At 45.7% G+C, this 26,919-nt stretch overlaps 3 protein-coding genes across 3 annotated transcripts; all 3 read left to right on the forward strand.

The window, feature by feature from the left end:
* Nucleotides 1-5,037: 5,037 nt before the first annotated feature.
* Nucleotides 5,038-9,156, forward strand: wasf3a (WASP family member 3a; the record flags this gene model as incomplete). Its single annotated transcript, XM_080013582.1, has 8 exons — nucleotides 5,038-5,170; nucleotides 5,908-6,042; nucleotides 6,265-6,418; nucleotides 6,499-6,616; nucleotides 6,734-6,915; nucleotides 7,027-7,245; nucleotides 7,384-7,712; nucleotides 8,999-9,156. 8 exons carry the CDS (start codon nucleotides 5,038-5,040, stop codon nucleotides 9,154-9,156), a joined length of 1,428 nt encoding a protein of 475 aa, XP_079869708.1.
* Nucleotides 9,157-10,751: 1,595 nt separating this feature from the next.
* On the forward strand, nucleotides 10,752-18,327 carry LOC307239651 (V-type proton ATPase catalytic subunit A-like). Its single transcript, XM_080013155.1, has 15 exons — nucleotides 10,752-10,996; nucleotides 11,648-11,745; nucleotides 12,265-12,393; nucleotides 12,499-12,713; nucleotides 12,797-12,934; nucleotides 13,025-13,176; nucleotides 13,855-14,017; nucleotides 15,041-15,149; nucleotides 15,454-15,576; nucleotides 15,684-15,798; nucleotides 15,966-16,029; nucleotides 16,148-16,351; nucleotides 16,991-17,085; nucleotides 17,420-17,591; nucleotides 17,719-18,327. The coding sequence occupies exons 2-15, from the start codon at nucleotides 11,664-11,666 to the stop codon at nucleotides 17,809-17,811; spliced, it is 1,854 nt and encodes a 617-aa protein (XP_079869281.1). The 5' UTR covers nucleotides 10,752-10,996; nucleotides 11,648-11,663; the 3' UTR covers nucleotides 17,812-18,327.
* Nucleotides 18,328-22,034: 3,707 nt separating this feature from the next.
* Nucleotides 22,035-25,593, forward strand: zdhhc23a (zDHHC palmitoyltransferase 23a; the record flags this gene model as incomplete). The annotated part of the gene is made up of 4 exons (XM_080013385.1): nucleotides 22,035-22,153; nucleotides 22,772-23,395; nucleotides 24,566-24,733; nucleotides 25,320-25,593. 4 exons carry the CDS (start codon nucleotides 22,035-22,037, stop codon nucleotides 25,591-25,593), a joined length of 1,185 nt encoding a protein of 394 aa, XP_079869511.1.
* Nucleotides 25,594-26,919: the final 1,326 nt, after the last annotated feature.

Here is a 26,919-nt window from a genome sequence, read left to right on the forward strand (position 1 = left end):
TGTTAAAATAGTTTGGAAAATAAATGGTCCTGGGTATAAAACAGCCGCGTGGATACTAGTAAAAATCAATATAGTCATTTCTCTTCCTTTATCGCATTTAGTTCTCCTCTTTCTGCTCTTCCTGGTATTCATGGATCCGGAAGCCCTGCCCGACTTCAACTAACAACTAATCAGAGACTGACTTGAATTCAATGTGAATTGACTTCCGTTAATATAACTAAACATTTTCGCTTTTCCGCACTGCAGAGAAGCGGATGTGGTGTAAAGCCCTCGCGTCCCGTCTCGGTCCGCAGCAGATGCCCCCGCGGAACACTCCTGACGGATGAGTCCAAAATGGGCGTGACGCGTGTTAACCAGCCGAAAAACCCAGCGACACTGACGTTTGACAAGATGATAGGCGTAGGCAATCATTATTGTCTCCGCTTAAGCTCGTGATAAATATTCAGAGGTTGCTTCTCTGGAGATACGAGTCAGTCGCACGTTTTCATTGATGTGCGCACGTCAGCAGACGCAGTAGATCCGCCTGATATCAACGTATTTAATGGTGGTACACCGTATTCAAGCGTGTCGCGGCACCGGGGATGAAACATAACAACTTTTATTATGTCTTTAAGCTGTCTGCTCGCAGCCTTCTCAGTCACACCACACCCCGACGGGCCTTCGACCTCGGTTCTTCCTGCCGGACAAAGGTGCCAGTGATGGTGAGTTAGGCATGAAGAGGAACATGCCAGGGAGGTGCCCCCCGCCTCTCCGCCCTTCTACCCACCCTCCAGAACCATTTGGACCACAGGGAACGGGTTAATCACATTAGAGGCCCAGGAGAGAGATGGGAAGTAGACAGTACCGTGACAGCCGGGGTAGCACTGGCACAACTAATCCCGTTAGGCCGGGGAAAAAAGGGGGACGCCAACGCGCCTGCGAGGCTGAGAAAGGAAAAAAACATTTTCCCAGGAATGAGTTCACCTGTATGGTAACACAGAGGAGTTGGCCTGTTGACGGCTATTAGAGGAGCACAATCACACTTGGCACATCCAAATGTTTTTTAGTTTTTTTTTTTGTTTTGTTTTTTTGTTTTGTTTTTTTCCCATCCTTGTTGCGAGCGCGTAAGAAGAAGGAAAAAAAAAAAAAAAAAAAAAACCCTCGGCCTCAGACGGTGGCGTTGCATGAGATCTCGTTTCATGCCGCGGCCACGCAGCTCCTTTCAGCCCCAGCGGTATCAGCCTCCCAAACAGTGAGAAGATGGGGAGGGGTGCTGTAAGGAGGATAGGGCTTACTTCATCCGCCTTTGTAAACGCACCCGAGTTCAACCTTAATGTAAAACCTCTGCAGGCGGGAGAAGAATGGGATGCTCTCTATAAAAATACATCCTGCTGGGTAATCCGGCAGATGGCCACGGCGGCGGACACCGCGAGAGCGGCTGGCCACCGCGGGGGTAACAGGGGAACGTCCGATCGTCAGCCACTCCTGAGGCCTGGGAGATTTGGAATCAAGATTCTTAACTCCCCCTGGCAACGCTGGGAAACAGAGCCGTCAGCTCGGATCCATCAAGTTTCCACTTAATCTCACCCACCGTTTTCTCTCCCTCTCTCTGTTTTCTCTTTTTTTTTTTTTTTTCTCCTATCTCCCTTTTTGTTGTAGGGATTAAGCCAAGTGGTAAAACAGTGATTTAATGATCTTTCCATGGCTATGTGCACCACTTAAACTATGAGACAAACAAGCCGAGGCATTCTAAGAGTCACCCTATAGACTCTGGGTCTATAGAGGCATAGACGGGCCCTTAGAGACCGCCAGGCTTTTGATAGCTTAAGCTCTGCCTCATTATTTGTCCCACTGTCATGTGATTTGCTTTGCTTTGCGATGGGAAAACTTAAGTTCTTGTATTTTCAAAAGGCCCATTGTAAACAAAAGTGGCAAGCAAACAATCGGATAATTACTTTATGATAGTTCAATAACGACGAGGCGTGGTGAATTCCACACTTGGCGACACATGGGAAAAGTTGCTGATATGTAAACAAAAATTAATCTCGATAAATCAGATGGATTGAAGAAAAGATAGATAGATGACTGACACACACACGTTTACTATGATGCATTTATATAACTAATATAGTAAGATGGATGAATAGATAGAGGCAGACAGGCAGGCAGGCAGACAGACAGACAGACAGACAGACAGACAGACAGACAGACAGACAGACAGACAGACAGACAGACAGACAGACAGACAGATAGATAGATAGATAGATAGATAGATAGATAGATAGATAGATAGATAAGATAGACAGACAAATAGACAGACAGACAGGCAGGCAGGCAGACAGACAGACAGACAGACAGACAGACAGACAGACAGACAGACAGACAGACAGACAGACAGACAGACAGATAGACAGATAGATAGATAGATAGATAGATAGATAGATAGATAGATAGATAGATGGATAGACAGACAGACAGACAGACAGACAGACAGACAGACAGACAGACAGACAGACAGACAGACAGACACAACAAAGATAGAGAGTGATATAGTTCCCGCAGCACAAAAGGAATGAAAAAGGAATGTTTGGAAACCTTCTTCCACAGCGAGACAATGCAAAGCACCAACAACAAGCAGTCGATCAGCGTTGATGCAGCGCCGGTGAAATCCATGTTGTTTGTTTGGCAGGTGGGTCGGGTCTGGAAGCATCTGTGACTGTGTGGTGTGTTGAACGGTTTAATGTGCCAACTTGAAAAGGGGCTTAACCTGGAAAGAGCAGAATGATTCGAAAATATATTAACAGGGAATAGCAAAGAAATGAATACATTTCCGAATCACAAAGAAAGTGTAGGCATAAAGATAAAAACAATTAAAAAAAAAAAAAACAGACTGCTAGTCTTGCGGGCAAGGCTCACGGAGCGTCGCATCGGCAACGAAACACACGGCGAATAACTCCACATTATGGCGCGGAATGATCCGTCGCGTGTCGCGAGCGGTGCCGCAGTGTCTGAGCATCGCTGCAAGCAGGGCACCATTTTCTTCCGTGGCTGTCACAGCATATGAGATAATATCATACACACGCACTGCACGCACTGCACGACGGCAGCGCCGGAATGTGACGACCGCCATCACGAGGCCACGGCCTGGTGCCGATTACGTGTCGTGATCGCAAGGCAGCGCCGCGCAGGGCGCGTTGCCGGTGAAACCTTGTTTTTAAGAGTCGTGAGACAACATTGAGGTCAGTGACGGCGACGACAGACAGGGTCACCGGTGTATTGGGGTTAATGCATTCGAGATTATGGGATGTCCAAATCACCCACGGCACTCCGGCACGGTGGTAGACGTGCCGTGGAATGGGCGGTCATGCTATGGTGCTTGGTCCATTTGTAAGCGTGAGCGGAAGAACTGCACGGTGTTCACATGTTGTCAAGGGCAAAAATTAAATAAATATAAAAACGCCGTGGGCTGACATTTTGTCCATATACAGGAAATGAGAATTTTTAGCGGTGTGCTATTTAACAGGCTAAGCCACATATCTGGGATGGATTACTCCCTCCCACAGTCCACATGATGCCATCTGTCAGGGAAAGTGGAGTGCGTGGATTAGAAGTCCCCTGCTGAACGCCATGCCGCTTATTCCATTTAACCTGCGTCCATCCAACTTAGAGATTCACTGAGATCGGCGAAAAGCGCTGGGACGCCGACAGGCGAGCGGCACGTGGCGAAATCGCGACGATCGCAGGCGAAAGGTGCGGGAAGAGAGACACGGTGTCATCGAGAAAAACGAAAGCGGTGGGACGTTGTCGTCTCACACCTTTAAGGAATGTGCAGTTGAAAAAGCAGTGCGAGCCGCAGCAGCCTTTTAGTTGGCGGGAAGGGTTTAGCTGTCGCGCTCAAAAGGCACGTCGGACGTTATCAAACGGGTTGACCAACCCCAAGACACATCGGCCCCTGTGTGAGGACGACCTCCTTATTAACAGCACCCCGCGCGCACCCCTCATCCTAAACAGCGGGCCTGAAGTCACAGGCGTCAAACAGTCAGACCCCCTGGCATCTCCAAACAAGGCGTTTGTGTCCGGCGGGAGACCTGGAAGGGCTTACAAGATGGCCTTGATGATTGTGATTGGATGACGGAAGTAAATCTCCCCGCCAAATCCCCGAGCTCAGGGCGGACGCAGACCGGAGATTGTCATGCAGCGGGACGCCGGCCAGGGAGGAGAGCCTCCGGCTGCAGCAGGCTACCGCGTTGCGGATCGCAGGGCTTTCGACGGCTTTTAGTGGCTTGCACCGACGCGGGACCTGGGGCGGCGTGACGGACCGTCCGGGCGGCGACTCCCGAGGTGCAGCGGAAACCGAATGGGACTCGTCGGTGAGCAGTTAAACGGCCGATTTCTTTCAATTTGCGTGAGACCTGGATTCGTCGATATGCATCGAGACGACAACATGGTTATAGGCCGCCTGATCCGGTTTGCCTTTTTCGAGGAAGTCGAGGCGAAAGAGCTGGGAGCGGCTGGGAGTAGCAGGCAGTGATCTGCAGCCGCTACGAAGGACCGTTACGCAATCCCCCCCCCCCGTCTCCATGGCTTAGTTGAAAGGTAGCGGGCGGAGGAGGGTGGAGAGTTGCAGAACAGCTACTTCTCTATTGTGCTGGAAATTAATTCTAGAAGGGGCATATTCAGTATACACTGTATATATCTTTGTGTATAAGCTTTAAGCTCCACAACACCCAAAATGCATCGGTCATCATCGTGGATGGGTGGATACTATTGTTGGTCGGCCATCATGCGGCCGGCAAAGAAAAATGTCCTGCAATGATTGCTACTAATTCATTTTGGAAATTCAACACGGTCCAAGATCCAGCCCTGGTCCGTAAACCCCGCTCACACCCACCAGACTTGTTCACCTCCGATTTGAACCACGCGGATGATAATCCCACTCATCTTAAAAATGTCACGTCCTTTCTCCTTTCTTTGACGCTCCACTTACGAGATCCCCATTTTGACGCCGTCATCACATCCGGTGGCTGCCGTGGCGCCCGGGGGATGTGAGCGGGGACCATGCCCCTCGTCAAGAGGAACATCCAGCCCCGGCACCTGTGCCAGGGGGCTGTGCCCGACGGCATCGGGAACGAGCTGGAATGTGTCACCAACAACACCCTGTCGGCCATCATCCGCCAGCTCAGCAGCTTGAGTGAGTTCTCGACGGCACCGCGCCTCCGGCTCCTCTCTCACAAAGTTTCGGGGGCGTTTTGGGTTCAAACCGCTGATGCAGTCGAGGCGGGACGGAGCCTGCTGGTCTGCGGCTAGTACAACTCAGCTGATATAAAGAACACCCTCCCGGTTTTACAAGCGCTGACCACGATAGAAATACGCCGAGAGGTTGCAACACACAATATGCAACACGATTTGACAGAAGGATTTAGCAAAATAAATCGATTATTTTCATACGCAGAATATTAGTTAACATTTTATGGTGGCCAGGACCGTATGATAAAGAAAGTAAATTGCCGAATCCTGGCAATATATCTGTATTAGGTAATGCTGTATACATACAGCATGAGAAAAACTGTCTTGATAAATGCCTGCCTTGCATTAATGTGCAAATTATTTGTACGTTCAGGTGATCACAGTTGAATTCAGGAGGTGAAAAGGTCAGTTTGGTCAATAACCACTGATCCAAATTTGGGGGTTGCCATGTTTTCATTGCCCGGCAGGCCAAGGCTGCTACGTCAGTGTTCGGTTATCAACGGAGCGGTGGAGCAATGTGAAGGCGGAGCCGAGGGAAGGCGGCTAGCTTGATTGCAGTGCGGCCGGTTTCCGACATTCTCTGATTCTCTGTCTTTTTAAATTTTTATATATATATATATATATATATATATATATATATATATATATATATATATATATATATTTCTTATCTGGCTCAAGGCAAACACGCAGAGACCGTTTTCGGGGAGCTTTTCACCGAAGCCAACACCTTTTACGTGCGTGCAAACTCACTCCAGGATCGCATCGACCGCTTAGCTGTCAAGGTCACCCAGCTGGATTCAAGCATGGAAGAAGGTTGGTCAGGGTCATCAGTGTGCTGTGTGTGTGTGTGTGTGTGTGTGTGTGTGTGTGTGTGTGTGTGTGTGTGTGTGTGTGTGTATATATATATATATATATATATTACATAATTAGTTGTCTCTGATACCTTTTCTCAGGTTTCTCTGTATCTTCAATATTGTTTGTTATGATTTGTCGTCCCACATGCATGACGCGTGTGCTCGTCTCATCGTTTCACAGTATCCCTCCAGGACATCAACATGAGAAAAGCTTTTAAAAGCTCTCTCGTCCAGGACCAGCAGGTCGTGTCCAGGAGCAGCGCCGCCAAGCCCGTGGCTGAGATGTACCGGACCAGCGACCGGCCCCCTCCTCTGGGCGCCCTCACTTCCTACAGGTACCGGAGGCTTTTCACATTGATCCTCTGGCCGCGTCTTTGGTTTCACGCGTGTTGGCCGTGTTCTCACTCGTACCCAGGGAGGATCGCGTTGATGCCATGAAGTTCTACACGGACCCGTCTTACTTCTTTGACCTGTGGAAGGAGAAAATGCTTCGGGATACGGAGGACAAGAGGAATGAAAGGAGGAGGCAAAGGGTGAAAACTATGTTTGATAGCTTTTCTGGGTTGTGTTTGCTTGAGTGTGTTTGTTTATTTTATCTTGTGTTCCATTTGATGTAATATTACGCCTGCTCTCTCCCTATTCCTTCACAGGAGCAAAAACGATGCGTCGACGGCACTCTTCAGCGCGAGGCAAAGAAGGTGCGAAAGGTCCGAAACCGCCGGCACGAGTGGAACATCATGGCATTCGATAAGGAGCTCCGTCCGGACCATCACCACCCACACACCCTTCGCCGGGGGGCGTCCTCCGAGGGCTCCCTCTCCCCGGACGGCAGGTACGGCCGTGCGAGCTGCCGACACCCAACCAGAGTTTGTGACCCGCTGAGTTGTATCGGTGCCATACGCAGCGTCATAGCAGATCCGCTGTCTGAATGTCGTTTGTCCAGACCTGACCTTCTAGACTACCCCGCCCCCCCCTGCCCAGCTCATCCCACTAGCTATGCCAAGGCCCATGGTCACGTGTCCGGAAACGCCCACCCCTCACCGCCCGCGGAGCATGAGTACCAAAGCATTGAGGCACACTATGGAGCTCAAACCTCTGCAAGACTAGGAGTTCACTCCGGAGACCGAATTAACGGCTTTTTACCACCACCTGCAGATTACAAGTATGTTTGCTCTGATAAAAAAAAAATTGAAATAGATAAACGGCTAAAATAATAAATACATAAGTTGACCTTTGAACTTCTCTGAAATAACCATTAGCCTGAACCAAAGCTTTACTTCAATCCCTGTCTCAACGAAAGGCCGGCGGAGTGCTCGGCCGGCTCTGGACACGGCCCGCCCCCCGGCCCGGGACCCACCATCCCCTCGGCGCAGACGGCCTTCGGCTCGCCTTCGGACGCACTGCCGCCGAACCTGTTTAACGGACCTCCGCACGCAGGCCCGGGCTACGGACCACCAGCTCTTCCTCCCCCGGGACCTGGCATTGCACCTCCTCCTCCCGGTCCCCCTCCTCCGCCCATTCTTCCTGCCGCACCATCCTATGTGATCGCAGGACACAATGGCGGCAAGAGGGCCGACTCGGCGCCTGTGAGAGACGCTAGAAGTGACCTGCTCTCCGCGATCCGCATGGGTGAGTCCGCCCCGCGCTGCTCTCTGACGCTGACACACACGGTTAACTTCCTTGTTTTCTGCCAACAGTTTTTTTTTTTTTTTTACCAAAATTATTTTTGTAGTGTTTGTAACCATGTAGTATACAGTAAATAGCCTCCCCTGCCCCATAAACCTATAAGCATGTCATTATTTAGATGCTTTTAGACACTTTTAAAAATTGTGCTTATTTTACTCAAAAGCCGATATAAAAGTAGTGATTATTCGTAGATAGAAAACAGAAACCACAAGGACACATATTATCTCCTTAGAAGGCAGAACAAAACAAAATAATAATGATTGAGAAGAGTATATTAAAAAAATATAACAAAGAATTATAATCATGAAAATATTTAATTTAATGGATAACTAAAGCCAGTTATTATAGACAGATATATGAAAGTTTAAAAATAATTATACAAATAAATAAATAAATAAATAAATGCACGTTTAGGTCAAAGTCATTGGAGAAAAACCCAACGACCTGTTTTCACATAGCTTATTGGTCTATTGGTTCTTGTTTTTCTTTTTTTGTTTATTCGTTTTTTTCTTCATGATAGTCATGTGGTTGCATGCCCAAGAGAGTAAACTATTAAAATGTATGTGGGGTTTTTGTTTTTGTTCTAGATGTAGGAGATGAATTTTTCATCTCAACTCTACCTTCAATTTGTCATGAAAGCTTTCGAAAAAAATGAGAAAATAATAAAATCCAGTTCCATATAAATGATGATTCTTTATTTTTCATTCTACCCCATTAAGTACTTAATTAGTGTGTACTTGAACTTCGGTTAGGGAAAATATTGATGAGTGGGTGTTTTTCAGGAAGTCTTGTGTTTATAATGCAATTATTTCAATTTAAAAAGGAAAAGAAATGTGGTTTGCATTACCTTCTGGATTTTAATTTACATATAGAGACATCTGTGAAATAATTAATACGATTATCGATGAAAATAAGAATTATTTATTTTATATATATATATAAATGTTCAAAGTTCCCTAACCATGTCTCAGAAGAGGACATTCACTAGTTTGACTGAAACGTACAACAAATGTAATTATTCATTGTTTAAGTTGAGTAACATGATGACCACAACATATTACAGAGGTCATCTTGTAATTCTTCACAATTTTAATGATATATATATATATTTTTTTTTTTGTGGCATCCGGACTGAAAAAAACAAACCAAAAAAATACCCCGAAATGCACGTCCACCGCCTGGTCTCACGGCCTCCAACCCGCCGGGCGTGTGCGTGTGCCTGGCTGCAGGCATCCAGCTGAAGCGGGTCCAGGAGCAGCGGGAGCAGCAGAGCAAGTGGGCGCCGGCGGGGAACGACGTGGCCACCATTCTGTCGCGGCGCGTCGCCGTGGAGTACAGCGACTCGGAGGACGACTCCGACACGGAGGAGAACGACTGGTCGGAGTGACCGCCGTCCCGTTTCACCCCCGACCTCAAAGCGAGGGCCGCTCCCTGCTGACCCTCCACGTTTAACTGTCGTTGTACTTTCTCAATTATTATTATTTTTTTTTTTTGGCAACATCAGACGGTCTTTGTTTTTGTTTTTTCGAGGCGGCTGGGTTACCGAAGGGAAGGGAAATGGGAAGTTTGCTACGGGGTGCTATGGACTCCGGTCGCCATTTTTTGGAGGGTCGCTGCCATTAAATTGCGTTGCGAAGTAGCTCAAATACACGAAACGTCCCAAAAGTGGGGAAGGGGGGGGGTCGAGGTTTTGACACACAAGATGGTTGCGAAGGTTTCAGTGGCAGTTTTTTTTCCCCACCTAACAAGACGCAAGACGCCGCCAGACAGTCCCTGCGAGTGACCCCCTCCCAACATGGCGGCCTGTGCCAGCCATGTGACGTCACGTCCCCTGATCCGCGTCGTAACGCCTGTGACGTTTACATTTTCCCCAGAAGATGTGATTCGTCAGCACGGCGCCAGTGGTTGTCTGTTCCTCGTGTAACTATTTGTTGAATATTATATGTTTTTGAAAAACTTTCCTTCTCTTCGAAACGACGACGTTGCGCCGCCAATAACGCTGAGTATTTCAGCGTGTTTCAAACGCCAACGTCATTCTACTGCGTGTCGATCAAAAAGGAAGCTGACGTCCTGCTGCTGTTTCCTACCCGCGCGTTGTTTTGTTCCTCCTGTGAATGTTGTTTTTTCCTCCCCCGATGTTTTTCTTCTGAAAACGTTGACGAATAAAAAGTTTCAATTATAGCCGGTGTCCAATCAATGTGAACATATACTGAAATGACTCGGAAGAACTGACATCTTCTTTGGACGTGTTCGCATTCAGTGAATGTGCGGGTCCGTGCAGGTAAGAAAGGTGTCTACCGGGAGACAGATAGACAGACAGACAGACAGACAGACAGATAGATAGATAGATAGATAGATAGATAGATAGATAGATAGATAGATAGATAGATAGATAGATAGATAGATAGATAGACAGACAGACAGATAGATAGATAGATAGATAGATAGATAGATAGATAGATAGATAGATAGACAGACAGACAGACAGACAGATAGACAGATAGACAGATAGATAGATAGATAGATAGATAGATAGACAGACAGACAGACAGACAGATAGAATAACGCTCTCTGAGATAAAATCGCTGGCGGTCTTACAACGCTGCATTCCAGCACCCCATTAAAGTCATCCCTCGCCCCTCCCGTATCCTTCTGTATTATTTTGCTTTGCGTCTGAGTACGGCCCAGCTTTTAAGCGTCCGCATCTTTTGACAAACACAGAGGCCTCGCGTCGATTAGATTCAAGGTGTCAGGAGGTGTATTCGTCACGTACATGCACACTGTAACGCGCAGCGAGCGTGCCCAGGGGCCGGGGGACGCGACCACACCGGGTCGGAGTTGCTGACTTCCGAGCGGCCCTGGAACGCACCATCTGACTGGCGGCCGGTCGGGACGAGCTCCTCGACCCCCTCCTCTCGGCTGGAAGGAACCTGGAACGTCGCCGCACGCCGGGACGAGGCACCGCGCTCCGGGTCTCTCGTCGAAACCATTTTAAATTGTGACCCGATAAACGAATCGGGTCGTCACTTTTTTTCCACAGCGGACAACCGCACCGCCCGAAAAGATACCCGGCGACTTAAGTTGGGACTGCCGGCGAGCCTGGCCGCTCGCAGCACCAGGTGTTTTGCATTACGCGCGGATCGGCTTTGCACTTCTGGTGCTTGTTGATGAGGATTTCACGAATTGAATCAAGTGGTTTGTGATTTTTGGTGGACACTATAAATAAGGTGAACATATTCCTGAATAAATTGCTGTTCTTACAAGCGGAATAAGTTCGGCTCATCTCCTCCAGGTTGGCTGTCCCCTATGTTAGCCACAGTTAGCTATAGCTTGGACAGGTGAAACACATTAGTTAGGGCGCTGTAACGGGAGCTGAAATAAACATAAAAAATGTGTATGGGTGTTTTAACCGGTTAACAGGGTTAATTTGTATTTTTTTATGTTTATTGTAGATTGCCTGTCTATTTAATCAATGTAGTTTACGTTAGCGGCGTGTTTATGCTAGATTATGCAGATGTTAACTGCTGACATTTTTAATTCTCATTTTCCAAATCGTTCTGTGTTCAGACATAAATTAAAAATATCTGGTGACATTTTCCACACAGTACTACTGACACTTTTAAGTCAAATCCCACGATACCAAAAATGTCCCCTTCGTAAAGCTGTTAGTCTTCCTTTTCACGTTGCAGGTTCCTCAGCAAACAAGTGGTATTTGGCCTTTGAGTCATTTTCGCAACAATATATTTTTTAACAACATCGCCTGTCACTGTATATGACGGTTCCCCCTCTTGTTTCCCTTATGTCCTGTGTATATGAGACTGCTGCCAGTGTCATGGGACACTGGTTAATGGTCAACCAACTTCCTATGTGTTTTGCAGGAAATATCCAATCAACATGGATACCTCTGTACTCCCCAAGATCCAGGATGAAGAACGGGAAAGTGAATTTGGATATGTGCATGGAGTTTCTGGTCCAGGTCTGTGCGATATGCCTTTCCTCATAATCCCAAACCAAATGTAAAAATGGTTTGACTGATTCAATAATCAAGATTGTTGTTCAAATTATCGTCCATTTATACCCTATATGCCCATAACAATAGTTTATCCCGTGCTTACGATTGCATTTGTATATTTTTAGAAATCGGACTATTTCTGTTTTGTATTTTTCGGCTATGTGTATATATATTTTTTCAGACTGTTAAGCTGTTTTTTTAAATTTTATTTTATGCTAAACGTCTGAAGTGAAACGCACCAAACCGCACCAGAACAATTTCCTATTATATGGAAATGCACCTGGCGGAATAAACTGATTCTGATAATATAAATATTACTTAAGATAAGATAAACATTTATTAGTCCCACAACGGGGAAATTTACAAAATAATACTAATATAAAAAGCATGGAAGAGAGCCATCCGTACTTACATTTAGCAGAAGTTCAAAATCCGCAAGACAGAAAATAAGTAATATGTTATTGTTATATCTCCCATAAACAGTTGTCACGGCTACCGCCATGTCTGGAGCGGCAATGTACGAGCTGGTGCGCGTGGGGCACAGCGAGCTGGTGGGAGAAATCATTCGACTGGAAGGAGACATGGCGACCATCCAGGTCTATGAAGAGACTTGTATCCTTTCTTTATTAAAGGCTGTCTCTCAAGCAACTGACAAATGTAACACTGAACCCTGAGTCCTCGTCTTGAGTTATGTCTTTCCTACACGCCGCGCCCCAGCCGGTGTGTCAGTGGGTGACCCCGTCCTGCGCACGGGGAAACCCCTCTCTGTGGAGCTGGGTCCTGGAATCATGGGCTCAATCTTTGACGGAATCCAGCGTCCGCTCAAAGACATCAATGACCTCACTCAGAGTATCTACATCCCCCGAGGAGTTAACATCGGTGCCCTCAACAGGGACCTCAAGTGGGATTTTTCCCCCGGCCAAAGCCTTAGAGTAAGAGCTACGCATCAGTTGTCATCCAAACTTGAATATTTACGCAACTCATTGCTACCAGTCACTTATGAAGCGCTGTTCAGGTTGGCAGCCACGTCACCGGCGGCGACATCTACGGCATGGTGTACGAGAACTCGCTCATCAAGCACAAACTGATGCTTCCGCCGCGCAACAGAGGCACAGTCACCTACGTGGCCCCGCCCGGAAACTACGACATCTCTGTGAGTGACTTTCTCGTAAAAACGTCTTTTTTTTTTAATTTGACATCAATCTATTAAAAAATAAATAAATAATACATTATATTCCTTTAGGATGTGGTCCTGGAGCTGGAATTCGAAGGCATGAAGGAGAAGTTCACCATGGTGCAGGTGTGGCCAGTGCGACAAATCCGTCCTGTCACAGAAAAGCTGCCAGCCAACTACCCCCTGCTCACTGGCCAGAGGGTCCTGGATGCCCTGTTCCCGTGAGTCCTCCTCATCTTCTAATTTCTTCTCCTCGATAATAATGAACATTATAAACTAAGTGTTAGTTAGATAGGTAGATTGATACTTTATTTATCTCCGGAGGGAAATTGCAATCGAAGTGGCAAAATAATAAAGCAATACGATAAAAATATATTAAAGATGGCAGGATATGGAAAAATTGGAAAATAAACAACTAACCTAACAGTAACTTGTAGACAATAAAACATATGGTAATATACACTAAAAACCTAATGATTGACAACGGACTAAACCAAAAAAGAACAGAAACAATTTAAAAAATATATATAAACGAAAATATAAAATATACGGCCCTTTACAATAACGTATAAAATAAACAGTGATAAGTGCTTCTAAGGCCCACTATTTTACTATTTTATAAAAAAATTTCATCTTATGCATATTGCTTTTGCATGCTGGTTCACTGCAGCCACACTAAAGTAAACGTAACATTTAAAACATACTTTTTGAGCAATAGCAATGACACACCTTCCCCACTCTCTTATATTATGTATTATACACTCACCCTCCTTGTCTTGCTTATGTACCCTGAACCCGATACTCCACAATCTTTAACATCCAACATGTGTGAGCTGCCAAAACTGTATTCCCTGCCGTGCCTTGACTTGTGGTGATTCGACAGCATTATTATTCCCCAGATGTGTACAAGGTGGCACGACCGCTATACCCGGTGCTTTCGGGTGTGGAAAGACCGTGATCTCGCAGTCCCTGTCCAAGTACTCCAACAGCGATGTCATCATCTACGTGGGCTGCGGAGAGCGTGGAAACGAAATGTCTGAAGTGCTGCGGGACTTCCCAGAGGTTTGTAGGCTATTACCGAATACTCTTGCCAGGTCCTTAAGGTGCTTGAATTCCATCCTCAGAAATGCAAGCACTGGAATACCTTGGAAATAGCCCCTTTTGTGATCAAGTGCTCAAAAAGTCCTTGGGAAAAAAATTGCTTTTAGGACATAAATCATGCCAGGGCAGTGGCATAACAAGGGTTGGTGTCACCCAGTGCGCGGTGCTTGAAGTGGAAACAAATATGTGGTGGTACTTATTCACATGTAGACTGGGGGGCGGGGGAGGTTGGAGGTTGGTTGGTTATCAATGGCTGTGCAGAGCCTGAGAGAGTGACTGAGAGTCTGCCCGCTACAGAAGTGATTAAGTCCCATAGCAACAGGTAGATGTGCCTTGAGGCAGCAGAGAACGCAGTTTTCTTTTTTTTTTTTTTTTTTTCTTTTTTTTTTTGTTTTGTTAAATTAGGAAACGGAGAAAAACAAATATCTGAATAAAAAACACCGTTTTTATTTGTTTTGTTTGGAGGAACGGGGAAGCGGAGCAAAGATCGCTCCCTCACCGTTACGCATTTCGAATCAATATGCCTCGTAGGTATATTGACACAGGACGTGTAAGCTGGGCTTAAGAAAAATGATTTTGTTGTTGGATTTCTGCTGAAACACTGCACAAAGAAATCTTAGACAGTCGTTTTGGTGTCACCTACTCTGATGTCCCTCGGTCTAGGAACGTGTGTGTGTGTGTGTGTGTGTGTGTGTGTGTGTGTGTGTGTGTGTGTGTGTGTGTGTGTGTGTGTGTGTGTGTGTGTGTGTGTGTGTGTGTGTGTGTGTGTGTTTTAAATAAACAATGACATGATATTTTAATGAATAAAGATCACATTGAAAATTTATTATTTGTTTTGTGTGAAGTCCTTGAAAATGGAAAAAATAGTGTTTAAAAAGAAAAGTACTACTTTTTCACTTTGTAATGCTATAACCAACCCTGTTTTATGCAACCCTCTTGTAATCTGCATAAATTACAATCTGCTGCACGTGTCTCACTGCACAGTTAACTATGGAAGTGGACGGGAAGGTGGAGAGCATCATGAAGAGAACGGCGCTGGTCGCCAACACCTCCAACATGCCTGTAGCCGCCAGAGAGGCCTCCATCTATACAGGTGCTCACCACTCACTTTACGCTGAATAAAGTGTAAATAAGTTTTAAATAAAAAAGTTATTTTCTGTGTGTTTCCTCGAAACAAAAACAACAAATCCATTCCAAACTAGTCTCATGTGCCCCGAATATTACGTCTGTTATCTATGTCTACCCATTTGACCTCACATTTCTGACTTCTGTCCGTGGTTGGCGAATGCTTATTTATAACCAATTTCTGAGTTTGTATTGTGATATAAATGAATTCTTCTAAAATTAAAATTTATTATTTTATAATTCTTTTGTATTTAATTGAAATGCCTATTCAGGAATTACATTGTCTGAATACTTCCGAGACATGGGCTACAACGTGAGTATGATGGCTGACTCCACCTCCCGATGGGCCGAGGCTCTGAGAGAAATCTCGGGAAGATTGGCTGAAATGCCCGCTGGTGAGCCCACTTCCCCAAGGGAGTCTCAAACCCCCATAAAGGATACATTTAGTTGTTGTTGTTGTTGTTTTTTCCCTTATTGCTGCTCTGTATACTAATGCTAACAGATAGCGGATACCCCGCCTACCTGGGTGCCAGGCTGGCGTCGTTCTACGAGCGCGCCGGCCGTGTGAAATGCCTGGGGAACCCAGAGAGAGAAGGCAGCGTCAGCATCGTGGGAGCGTGAGTTAAGATCATATAGTTTCACAAAATTACGTTTTCTTTTTATCAAATTGTCAGATTACGACATTTTGCTGTTTCACGTTGATAAAGGCAGTCTCGTGGTAGCTTTTTCATTTAAAACAGCAATAGCGGCAAATAAAATGCATAATACTGTTAATTTTGTGCAGTGTGTCGCCCCCTGGTGGTGACTTCTCGGATCCCGTTACCTCAGCAACACTGGGCATCGTTCAGGTGAGGTTTTGAACCTCTTCTTGAGGCGCACGGCGGGTGGCATTGAAATCATCACATCTCGTTGCCGCTTTGTTTTCCCATCACTGAGAGTTTCCTTGCGTCATGGTCGTCTCTTAAGGTGTTCTGGGGCTTGGACAAGAAGCTGGCTCAGAGGAAGCACTTCCCCTCCGTGAACTGGCTGATCAGCTACAGCAAGTACACACGTGCGCTGGATGAATACTACGACAGGTGCTTCCCCGAGTTTGTGCCCCTGCGCACCAGAGCCAAGGAGATCCTGCAGGAGGAGGAGGACCTGGCGGAGATCGTGCAGCTTGTCGGCAAGGTGGCGCTCCGGGGCTCCACGTTTTCCCTCACGTCAAATTCGCCGGGATTATCGATGTTTGAATTGATGAAGTTTTAACTGGTTTCTCGAGGGATTTAAACCTGATAAGCGTCCGCGTCTGAAGTCTTCTTTGAATTCGGTGAGCACTATAAATGAGAGGCGAGGTAGCAGTAGATTAAAACCGAAAGGCCATTGAATCCTATGGAAACACATCGACTGAGGAAAAATGTTCCTTGGCAAAAGGAGCCAGTTCTGTTGAAGCACCTCCATCGAGACAACTTTGTGCGCAGACACAATAGGATGACAATGACATTTATACAATCATCAAAGGTCTGGATAGGGCAGCGAGCAAGCATCAGTACTACCTGAGATCAAAAAATGAATTCAGTGAAGGAACAGATTTCTCTGTTTATCTTCCCTTTCACGTAGCACTGAAGTGTAAACAGATTGACCGTACATAAAGTAATTTCGTTCAACAACATCAGAGAATCTTAGACGGCGCTCCTTTCGAGAAAATACTTCTGGAACTAGCCTTGTGTTTGGCTCGGGGGCCATCAATGAATGACTCCGCGAGGCAGGTGAAGTTCAGTGAATTCAGCGTGAACCTGACTAATGTTATTTATTCTGTTTGACACCGAGGCTTCACTGGCTGAGACCGACAAGATCACGTTGGAAGTTGCCAAACTCATCAAGGATGACTTCCTGCAGCAGAACGGTTACACCCCGTACGACAGGTAAACTAAGCGACACTTCACTTCAAATGCGTGACACGTGTTTCAAATATGAATCCAGTAACGTCCCCAATAAAAGATTTAAAATTGTATCATAAATTGTACGCTCCATTAAAACGCAGCATCGGTCCATGGGACTTGGACTGTTTTGCGTCTGGCCCCAGTCTCAGAGAAAATACACACAGTGCGATGGTGCGACCCCATCCGATGGTGCGACCCCATCGCCCAAGAAGATGGTCCCGATGGCCAAGACTTTTCAATTCTCTATAGTGGCAATCAAGCGGTAATTACAATTCGAGGTGAAAGCTTTTTCCCGTCGCCCCGCCCCCCCATGCAGGTTTTGCCCCTTCTACAAAACGGTGGGAATCCTCTCCAACATGATGGCGTTCTACGACTTGGCCCGACACGCGGTGGAGACCACGGCTCAGAGCGACAACAAGATCACCTGGGCCATGATCAGGGAGCACATGGGGGAGGTCCTGTACAAGATCAGCTCCATGAAGTTCAAGGTACGTGTGCCGCCGAGCCTCAGTCTGCTTACCTTCTCTATAATGCGACGATAGAAGACAGAGTCTGCGAGCTTCCCCTACTTCTGGCCCCAATATCCTTTTTTTTTTTTTTCGCAAATCGATTCAGGACCCGGTCAAGGAGGGCGAGGCCAAGATCAGAGCAGACTACGCCCAGCTGTTGGAGGACATGCAGAACGCCTTCCGTTCGCTGGAGGACTGAGCTGCCACCTTCCCGCCGACCCCGGTGCTGTACCGTACCAGCCCAGGGCCCCTCGAACATTCCTGAAATATTGACTTTGGCTTTATTTTAGTCTCTCATGGGGCCTCCACAGGGTGGCCGTGGAATCCTTCGGGCACTTAAAAGATAAAACGACAGAGCACTTATCTCACCTGTTGCAGTTAAAATGTTGGCGCCCCTCCTACCGGTGCCGCACTTATGCGCTCAACCACCGGCTGCCACACGGACGCCTTGTCTGTACGAGAGGGACACTTAACTTCCAGGTGTTTGTTAAAAGGGGGATTATGCACGGTGTTGAATGTCCATCCGAGTGAATGGAAGTTGACGGACTCCTCCTACCTCATAGCTGTGATCTTTATATTGGTGATATCTGTATTTGTCGTGGTGTGAATGGGTGAGACCGTGTGAGCGGTCCATTATAACAGATGTCAAACAGTTCTGTTGATGCTGTGTTATCGTGTCCAGCTCTACGTTGAAATGTAATTACATCGCTGTGGAAATCGGGTTTCCTTTTTTTCCTTTTATCGGAAATTTCCTCAAAGTTTCACATCCTTATTTGAAAGGAGTTCACACCTAATAACAAGCAAATGTCTTTGCTAACACACAGTAGGTAAAGATATCTTTGTAATTTATAATCAATTTGTAGGCAGGTTTGACCCTGTTCAGACTGACTTTAGAAATGCAGAACTGGTAATGAGCTTGTTAGCAAAGGTGTGAATAATTGTACTCCACATTAATGCAAGAGGAATTATCAGTTTTGAGAAGGGTTAAAGGGAGGTAGAAAAATGAAGTATAATCTTTTCTCTTATTCCCAGGAATGTATTCACCTCAAACAGTGTTTCTCAAACAGAGGCCCCTAGCCCTATAGTTTAATCTATAATTACTTGAAATGCTATGGTAAAGACACAAATATGGAAAAAAATGTTTATCAAATGATATGCCATTTTAAAAATGACACCCAATTAACTACATTTTCTCGTGTCACCCAACCAAAGAATGCCAAACTTTTTATTTTCACTACATGTCGTTATGTCGGGTCCAACTGCTAATTGGTGGCTCTGAAAAATGTTCTCTCGAAAGAGAACTTTCACAAAAACGAAGAAGAACCGCCGACGCAGGGACGTTATCAAAAGCTTGGATTTTGCGTTGACGTTCTATGGAGTGCATTTAATTCATCCTAACCAAGTCTTGTTACCAGCACAGCAGACCCACAGTATATTATATCACTAATGCCTAACTGACTGCATTAATCCCGTCAACGTAGTTTAGAGTCGGTATCTGAGGTTCCAGGTTCCATCAAGGCTAATGGAAGGGAAAGCGTCTTCCTCTGCATCGATTTGCTGCTGCGTTCCAGTCCAGACATTAGCGCTAACGTCCAAAGACACCCATCCCACCTAACCCATGGTTTGTTCCAGCTGGGTTTGCAATTTATCCAGTGGAAGTATGTGCCCGAACAATTGCCCATCTTTTTCATCACTGAGACACACTTCAGTCAGTCATGATGTCATCACAGCTGTATGGTTTCCTTTCTCATTATAGTAGATTTAACAGTGGCATCCGTTACTTGAGCAAGGCTGCAAAAGATCAAGGTGAAGGAATAGATGCATTGGCACAGTTCTGTCTATCTAGTAGTACTGCATACTACCATAAAACTAATATGTATGTGACAAATAATCTCTTGAACTTGAATTGTCATTTCTAATAACCAGCCTGAAATCCCATGTATGTTCACCCAGTCCCTATGGAACAAGTTAGTCTATTATCTATAGGCTACGCCTGTCAGGAGCCAAACTGGAGCCACGGGTTCTGCCTTTCATCAGGCACACTCTTCCAGAGTCTTCCATGCGTGCGCGGGGAGGTCAGGTTGCTTGGTGGGAGGAAACGTGATGCCGGAGGGTGGGGCTGCTCTGTGGATCATCTCCCTCCACTCCACGGTTTGAATGTCACAGTTCCCACATGGATCTCCATTCATCTCAGGGTGGATTATCGGGGCTGCTGTCGGACCTTTGAACAACCCACTCTCTTCCTCGCAGCTGCAAAGGGATTGGGGAGCCTCTGTGGTCACAACTTTGGCACCTATATTTACCAACCTTGTCCCACCGTACAGCCATGGTAAATGATACAAGCGATAAATCAGAGCCGAGCTATGCGTGACCGGACGGGGGTTGAGGTTCTGGTGACTACTTTCCCGCAGCCAAAGAGCAAGGAGTCCTTTCCAGTTCTTTTTGGTCATACGTCACATAACTTTTGACTGGAAAGAAAAGATCTGATCTTGGATTGCCGTTCAGCAAGTTAAAGGTAGGTTAAGGTGAGGCATGTTTAATCTGACATTGTGACCTTATTTGTAATGCTCTGCATAAGCTTTGTCCTAATTGTTAATTGTTTTTTTTTTAGAATACGCAATATGCAAATCTTTTACTAATCGTTAGTTGATGAGAAATGTCTAATCTGCATGTCAATCTATTATCATTTAAGTTGGCGTTTATACCTTTTTGTTCTGCTATAAATGTTCCGTATGAGTGACAGTTGTTATAGAATAGGTCATAATTCATCTAAAAAATAGACAAACTACAAATACTGACAGATCATGTGTGTATAGGTAGATAGATTAAAAAATAAAGCTAATGAGTTTTCACCAGCATAAAAAGGACCTGCATGGGTTTGTTGGCCCAGATAGTTTTCCCTTTGGACACCATGGCCTTGTTTCAACAAAGGAAATGAACACTCAGGGAATTGGCCTAACTGGGAAACCTGTGTCAATTAAATACAATTATATCTAGCGAGAGCAGATCTAATATCTAAGAGACATTCATCGAATGAATTTAAATGAGCCATTGAAAATGCCCAAAAATCTACAGTTGATTAAATGAAGTTGGATTAACTGTAGTTTTAGCTTATTTTTTTTTTTTTTTGCCTCTTAGTACACCTACATATACAGTAAATACAAATGGATTCCATTTTAATAGAAAACATTGGAACACTTTGTTTCTGTTACCTGATAAATATATCATTCCAAATAGAATCAAGGACTTAATGTTCAAGACTACACATACTCCTACTTGTAATTATGTCAACTGTAACATTGCCGCCTGCCCGACATCCACGGACATGGTTACAACACCATCATGCCACCAGATAACCGGCCTTGGTCTCCAGGCACTCTTCAACATGCACTTGTGATGCCAGCTTTCAAAACCTCATCCGGAAACCAAACCCTGAAGCCCTCCAGCGCTGAAGTTCTCATCCAACGACTTATCTCTCTGTGCCACTGAGTCTCGAAGCTGATTGACTAGAACCTGTGCTGGTAGCATCTGAACCATCAGGCATCCAGTTCACCTTCACGGTCAGCCGTGGTCTCTGGGCACTTTTGAACGCGCACATGCGTCGCCGGCTTTCAGAGGACCACCTGGCACCGAACACTCAAGTCCTCATTCTGCAGCCTGTATCGATGCTGACATGGATGGAAAAAGGGCTTGGACTTGTGACGGCAGCGTCACGGCAACAGGTCACCTTGACGCTGAGCCCTGGTCTCCAGGCACTTTAACACACGCCCCTGTGTTGCCGGCTTTCAAAAGCTCACCTGGCATCGAACCCTCAAGTCCCCCAACATTAAAGTTCTTGCTTTGCAGCAATGACTGTAATAATCTGTGTAATCCGTGTCCTCCAATCTTTTGATCCAAGGAAGAGGACTTTGATAAATCTGAAAAATCTGCACTTAACCTGTGACAGTTTTTGTTTCTATGAAAAAAAAAAAAAATGAAGCCACACACATTCACGAGGCCCCCTAGCGCACGAGGATCCAAGCAATTGCCGAAGAATGAACGACGCCTGTAACTATGAAACTAAAGTGCGTCTGTGAGCGCAGGCTGGTATTCTGAGGCCCATGTGGTTTGCAGTGAGTGCATATTAAATCACCAATGTATAACACAAGTGCAGGGAAAAGACATCGGTCAATAAGACCTTTTTGTTCAGGGGGATTGTTATGGATTGCTTAATGGTATTAGTTTTATTGCTTAACTTTCATTCTATTGTTTTCACCTGTTTCATTGCTTAGACTACTACTAATCCTGGAGGTGTGCAAGGTACTGTAACTGGCCAATGAAGGCCAAATCTTGTAAGCGTGCTGTAATGTTTTTGTTTGTTTTTTGTATAGTTTTGACGGCCGTTTTACGATAAACCTTTGAATGTATCCTTAGCACGCCGTTATGAAGTGGGAGAAGTTAAAGCCTCCTGAACCCGAGGACCCGATGTGCTGCTGCGAGTGTGATGTCCACCAACATGGACGCTGCTGCAACTGTGAAGACCTGGATGAAGCCTGTCGCAGGTGAGACGTGGAAGAAGAACTCAGACCCTTCACTTGAGTCAAATTAGAAACACCCTGACTCCAATTTACGAGTGGAATTGAAAGAATGTAAATAATCACACTTAAGTAAAAGTATATTTATACTTCCTCTTAAATGTACTAAGTATTAAACTTGAAGCCCTGGTGTAGCAGAGAAAATAATTCTTCATTAACTGCTGCTGCGCCTCTTTTTCTGCAGATGAGTGCTCATGTAGTATAGCAGCATAGTAATTTAGGTAAAAAGGATATGGGCCTGATTAATTACTGAAGAGCAGTCCTAAATCAGCAGTTTCATAGACCCTGAAGCAGGTAAGACAGGTGGGACTGGCTGCTTAAGTAGGCCGACCCATAAGGGTGTGGAAGCATGTGGCGCTGTCAAGTTGTCTGACAGAACTATCTCTGCAAGCTACACATCTTTTTTTTTTTTTTTTTGCTGATATGTAGTGGAGTAAAAATCCAAAGTCTCCTAAACTGATTATATGGGGGGAAATATATTTGCATGTTCCCTCAGCCCTGTGATCCCTCAAAACTAGACATGGTCCCAATGACTTTAAGTAAGTGCAGCTAGATGAAAAATGTACCACTCTTTGTCTTCGTTAGATGGCTAAGAGGGAAGCCGCAAGGGAACAGCCATAGTTCGCAGGTGCTCGGCATGATCGACAAGCTGGAGTTCTCCATGGTTCCCGCTCTGGTTCTGCTGCCGCTCCTACTTCGAGTCGCCGCGCTGCACTTCCTGCTGGGTGTGGTCGTTCTGACGGCTCTACCCGGCGTGATGCTGTGGTACTACTACACCACGCATCGCAAGAAGAGGCGCACCCTCTTCTTCCTCACGCTGGCCCTCTACTCCCTGGCCTACATGTACTACCTCTTCATCACGGAGATCCTGCCCCGCGGGGACGTCAGTCAGCTGCAGGCCTTCACCGTGACCGCCGGGGCCGTGCTCACCATCGTCTCTCTGGTTCACGCCAAGAGAGGGCCGGGTTTTGTGAGGAGTCCTCCGGCGGCAGGTGGCTCTCTGACCGGTCACCCCAGAGAGCGCGACAAGGCTTCCCCTCTTCAAATCGGGGCAGGCAATGCGGTGAGAACCGATGACAGGGCCCAGTCGGAGGCCTTGACCGTCAGAGGCAGCAGGTGTCCGGTGTGCAAAGTGATGCGTCCTCCACGTGCGGGACATTGCCGAATCTGTGGATCCTGTGTTCGGCGCCTGGACCACCACTGTATCTGGTGGGTCAGTCACTCGCTGTAGTCGCTCGCTAAGAAGGTTACCTGTCATTTCAGTGGCGTTCATTTTATGCTTTTGATTTGGCTTTGGTCATTTACAAGGTTCTACATGTCGTAAATAGAGCTTGCGTCATGGTTCTTTAACAGCCAATTATCTTTAACAGAAGGTATAGAAGACTGCTTTTTTGTTCTCGGTCACACTTCAATGACAGTGGTGGGGGAAAAAATGTGTACACAATTCATTACAATACACATATTTGTGTATTGTAAGAAGATTTAATATTTGTTTAAGGCTTGAACCTTTGCCCCATTGGACGGCATGTAAGCTCAGTGAGAACCTGCAGCAGAGTGGTAAGTTTTGAATCGTACAGCATTCAGCGAGGTTGTACTGTGACCAGTTATAAATTATGGGGAATACCATTTTAATAAGGACAGGGTTGAAAAATAGTGAACTTATCGTATCCAATCCCAACACTCCCGTCAGCCCCCGAATACGCTGAAATCATTTAAAATATGTACAATTTCATTGGACAGTTATTTGTTTGGAACATTTTTTCTCATCAATGCACCATTTCATTTCGGATCACTTCTGAAGTGTTATTTTTTTTACGTCGTTGCTGTTGCAGCCCCCGTGACTCTATCACATCAAATAGAAGATACCTATCTGAGTGACCTTATCAGAGGTGTTTGTATTGGTTTTACGTGGCCCCGACACCCATACGAGCTTTAAGGTTTATTTATGGTTGCTCAATTTGCCCCATTCTAACTTAAAGTCAAAATTCAACTAAATCCATTGGCGTGCTGTATGTCTGCCTAAAACACAGCCACATTATTGGATGGAGCATGAAGTGGTTAATTTACCTTGTAAACTGGGCTACGGTATGAATTGGAATCGTCTCCAATCAATGAAAAACAGACAGGAGACCTCAGGGTGTTCCAATCTTTAACTTTCAACAGGTTAAGGTGCCGTCGTTTCCATTTAAGATGAAATTAAAATTGCCGATGTGCACGTGAATTCCATAGTGGTTGCATCATTTTGTAGAGACCAGTTCACAGCGCACCCAGCAGAGAGAGCGTATCATATCGAACTCATCACGTGGCGCTTATGTGGATGATTCTTTTATCGTACTGGGATGGATGAGACCTTGTGTTGTGTCCGGCGAGGCTCCGCAGGATGAACAGCTGCGTGGGCCAGGCCAACCACCGCAGCTTCCTGTTGACGCTGTGGGTGTTTTCGTTGACCTCCCTGTACGGGATCAGCGTGGTGCTGGGCAGCCTGTGTCCCGGGCAGCACCCGCTCACGGCTCTCTTCTACTGCCCCGGGGTCTACAGTCAGTATAGGTACACCTCCTGTACACTCCCAAGCCGCATATACACCCACACATTACTTCTGCAGAAAAGGGTACAAAGAATTATCTAAATATTAGAGCATTTTCTTAGTTCTATTCACTAAAAATACCACCAAATGACACGTTGAATTACACAAACATCCAAAGTTTTCATGTGAGGATCATTGATGTATGGATTGAAAGTGTGATTTTTTTTTTTTCCTAAATGCTCTCTTAATTAAAGAGTTTGTTAGTCACATGCAAATTATTTTAATATATTAAGTACTCTTCAGGGGACATGCATAAGGAAAGCCATAGATTTTGTAATAGTTAAAAAAAAAAACCCCACAAACAAACATATGCTGTATATGTTATAGGATGTTTATTCATTTTGAATTTTTCTTTCTGTCTTCATGTTAATTCAGTACATCTGAAAATACTATTTGTTCCCACAACTTCTTCTAATAAACAATGGTTTGCATATTGAATGCAAGTGAGCATTTGTAATAATTATGTATTATTGTCAATTTGGAGCACTCTATTTGTGAATATATATATATATATTTATCAACTATTCTAATGATGTACTTTGTTTGCAGCACAGCTCTTTGCTTCACCTGTGCCTGGTACAGCAGTATAGTCACCGGAGGGTTGCTCCACCTCCTTGCGCTGCAAGTCGTCAACATCAGCCTGAACGTGACGGAGCGGGAGGCTCAGCTGGCTCTGAGGAACCACACCGCCCACAGCCGCCTGTTTGGACTGGCCGTCCACACGGGGGAGTATTCCCGCGGCTTCCTCCACAACTGGGTGGAGTTCCTCACCATGGGCGAGGCTTCGGCCAGTCCTCCCTCCAGCCTCCCCAACTTAGTCTAGCACCAGTAAATCATTTTTAATACAGGAGTAGAGGGAGGTACCTCTCACAGCGCAGGATGCTACAGTGTAGAAGCTTTTACAAAAATTAAACTTGATCTTCAATCTTCAAGATGGTTTGATTAATTAGCGTTTTTCAGCTATTCAGTGGTCATATTGCTTTATTATCATAGATATATTTATTATTTGTCAGTGTGAAAATGTCCCAATGAAATAAAGAACCTCTTGTCAATTCACAAATGGATATCATTTTGTCAGGTTAAACTAATTTAAAATTTAATATACATTTAAATCACTCTCAATGAAACTCACCTCTTTGAGTCTTTAGGGGGAGATTGACGGTCAGGTTCCACTGTGAAGAGAGTCTTTAAAAGCTGCAGTGGTTTCACCTCGCTCTGACAGCGAGGCCAGTCTCCCACTCCAGACTGCACTCGTCCCGTTTTACTTCATTTTTGTCTGAATCAATGCCCGGCTAAGGCTCCTTTCAGTTCGACCGGCCTCCTGGTCCGTCTCTGCCCACGTAACCGAGAGGAGACTTGTGACACACCCACTTTCAGAGAAGTGTAGGAGTTGGTTTTTCTGGACCGACAAATAACTTGGGGTTCTCTCCATTAGGTCCATAGGGAGGTGTTCCGGTTCTGTGAAGGCTGTTACTGTTTGGACGTACGGCCCCATCAGACTCGAAAATCACCTTGCGATCCCGAGTTTTCATCAACATACTACTAGATGCCCCATGCGTGTAGGTAATGCAATTTAACATAGGCATAATGCACACATCAGTTGTTCTTCAGGGCGCTCTGGTGGCTCCGCTGGATCATCATGCCTTCCGTATTGGACAAAACACTTGCAGCGGCCCTGGTTTGAATCTGCCGTTTTTGGATCAGTGGATGAGGAATTAAATCACAGACGCAAACACTCAAGGCGGACGGAAACTCGGCTGTTTGACTCATCGCTGGGAATCTATGCCTTCGTGTCGTGTCGTGCCGTGTCGTGAGAGCTTCCAAATGCCTTCGAGACAAGTAGGAGCCTTGTCTAAAAAAACTTTCCTGAAGAAAACCTCGTCTGTTCGTTGTGTCTGGATCGGGGCCAAACAAAACTCAGGACGGTGATCACCGCCGGTGAACGTCTACAACTTCATGTATTTGCATTTTTTTTTTTTTTTTTTTTTTTTTTTTAATGCTCACATCTTCTGAGGCATCTAGTGTGGAGTAAACATTTTATTAGGAAACAGGAGAGTCCCCATGGGAGCGGATAGGAAAATCAGATACCTGGCCAGCATCGCTCCCGGACGCATGGGGCGTTTTTATGCCTCCCCCCAGGCTGGGTCCC

Source organism: Zeus faber, assembly GCF_960531495.2.
Source record: "Zeus faber genome assembly, chromosome: 14".
NCBI classification, from domain to species: domain Eukaryota; kingdom Metazoa; phylum Chordata; class Actinopteri; order Zeiformes; family Zeidae; genus Zeus; species Zeus faber.

Coding starts and splice junctions, on each gene's coding strand:
- LOC307239651 (XM_080013155.1), top strand. CDS start 11,664: ATGGATACCTCTGTACTCCCCAAGATCCAGGATGAAGAACGGGAAAGT. Junction 12,714..12,796: donor CCCCCGGCCAAAGCCTTAGA/GTAAGAGCTACG, acceptor AGCGCTGTTCAG/GTTGGCAGCCACGTCACCGG. Junction 16,030..16,147: donor CAACACTGGGCATCGTTCAG/GTGAGGTTTTGA, acceptor TCGTCTCTTAAG/GTGTTCTGGGGCTTGGACAA.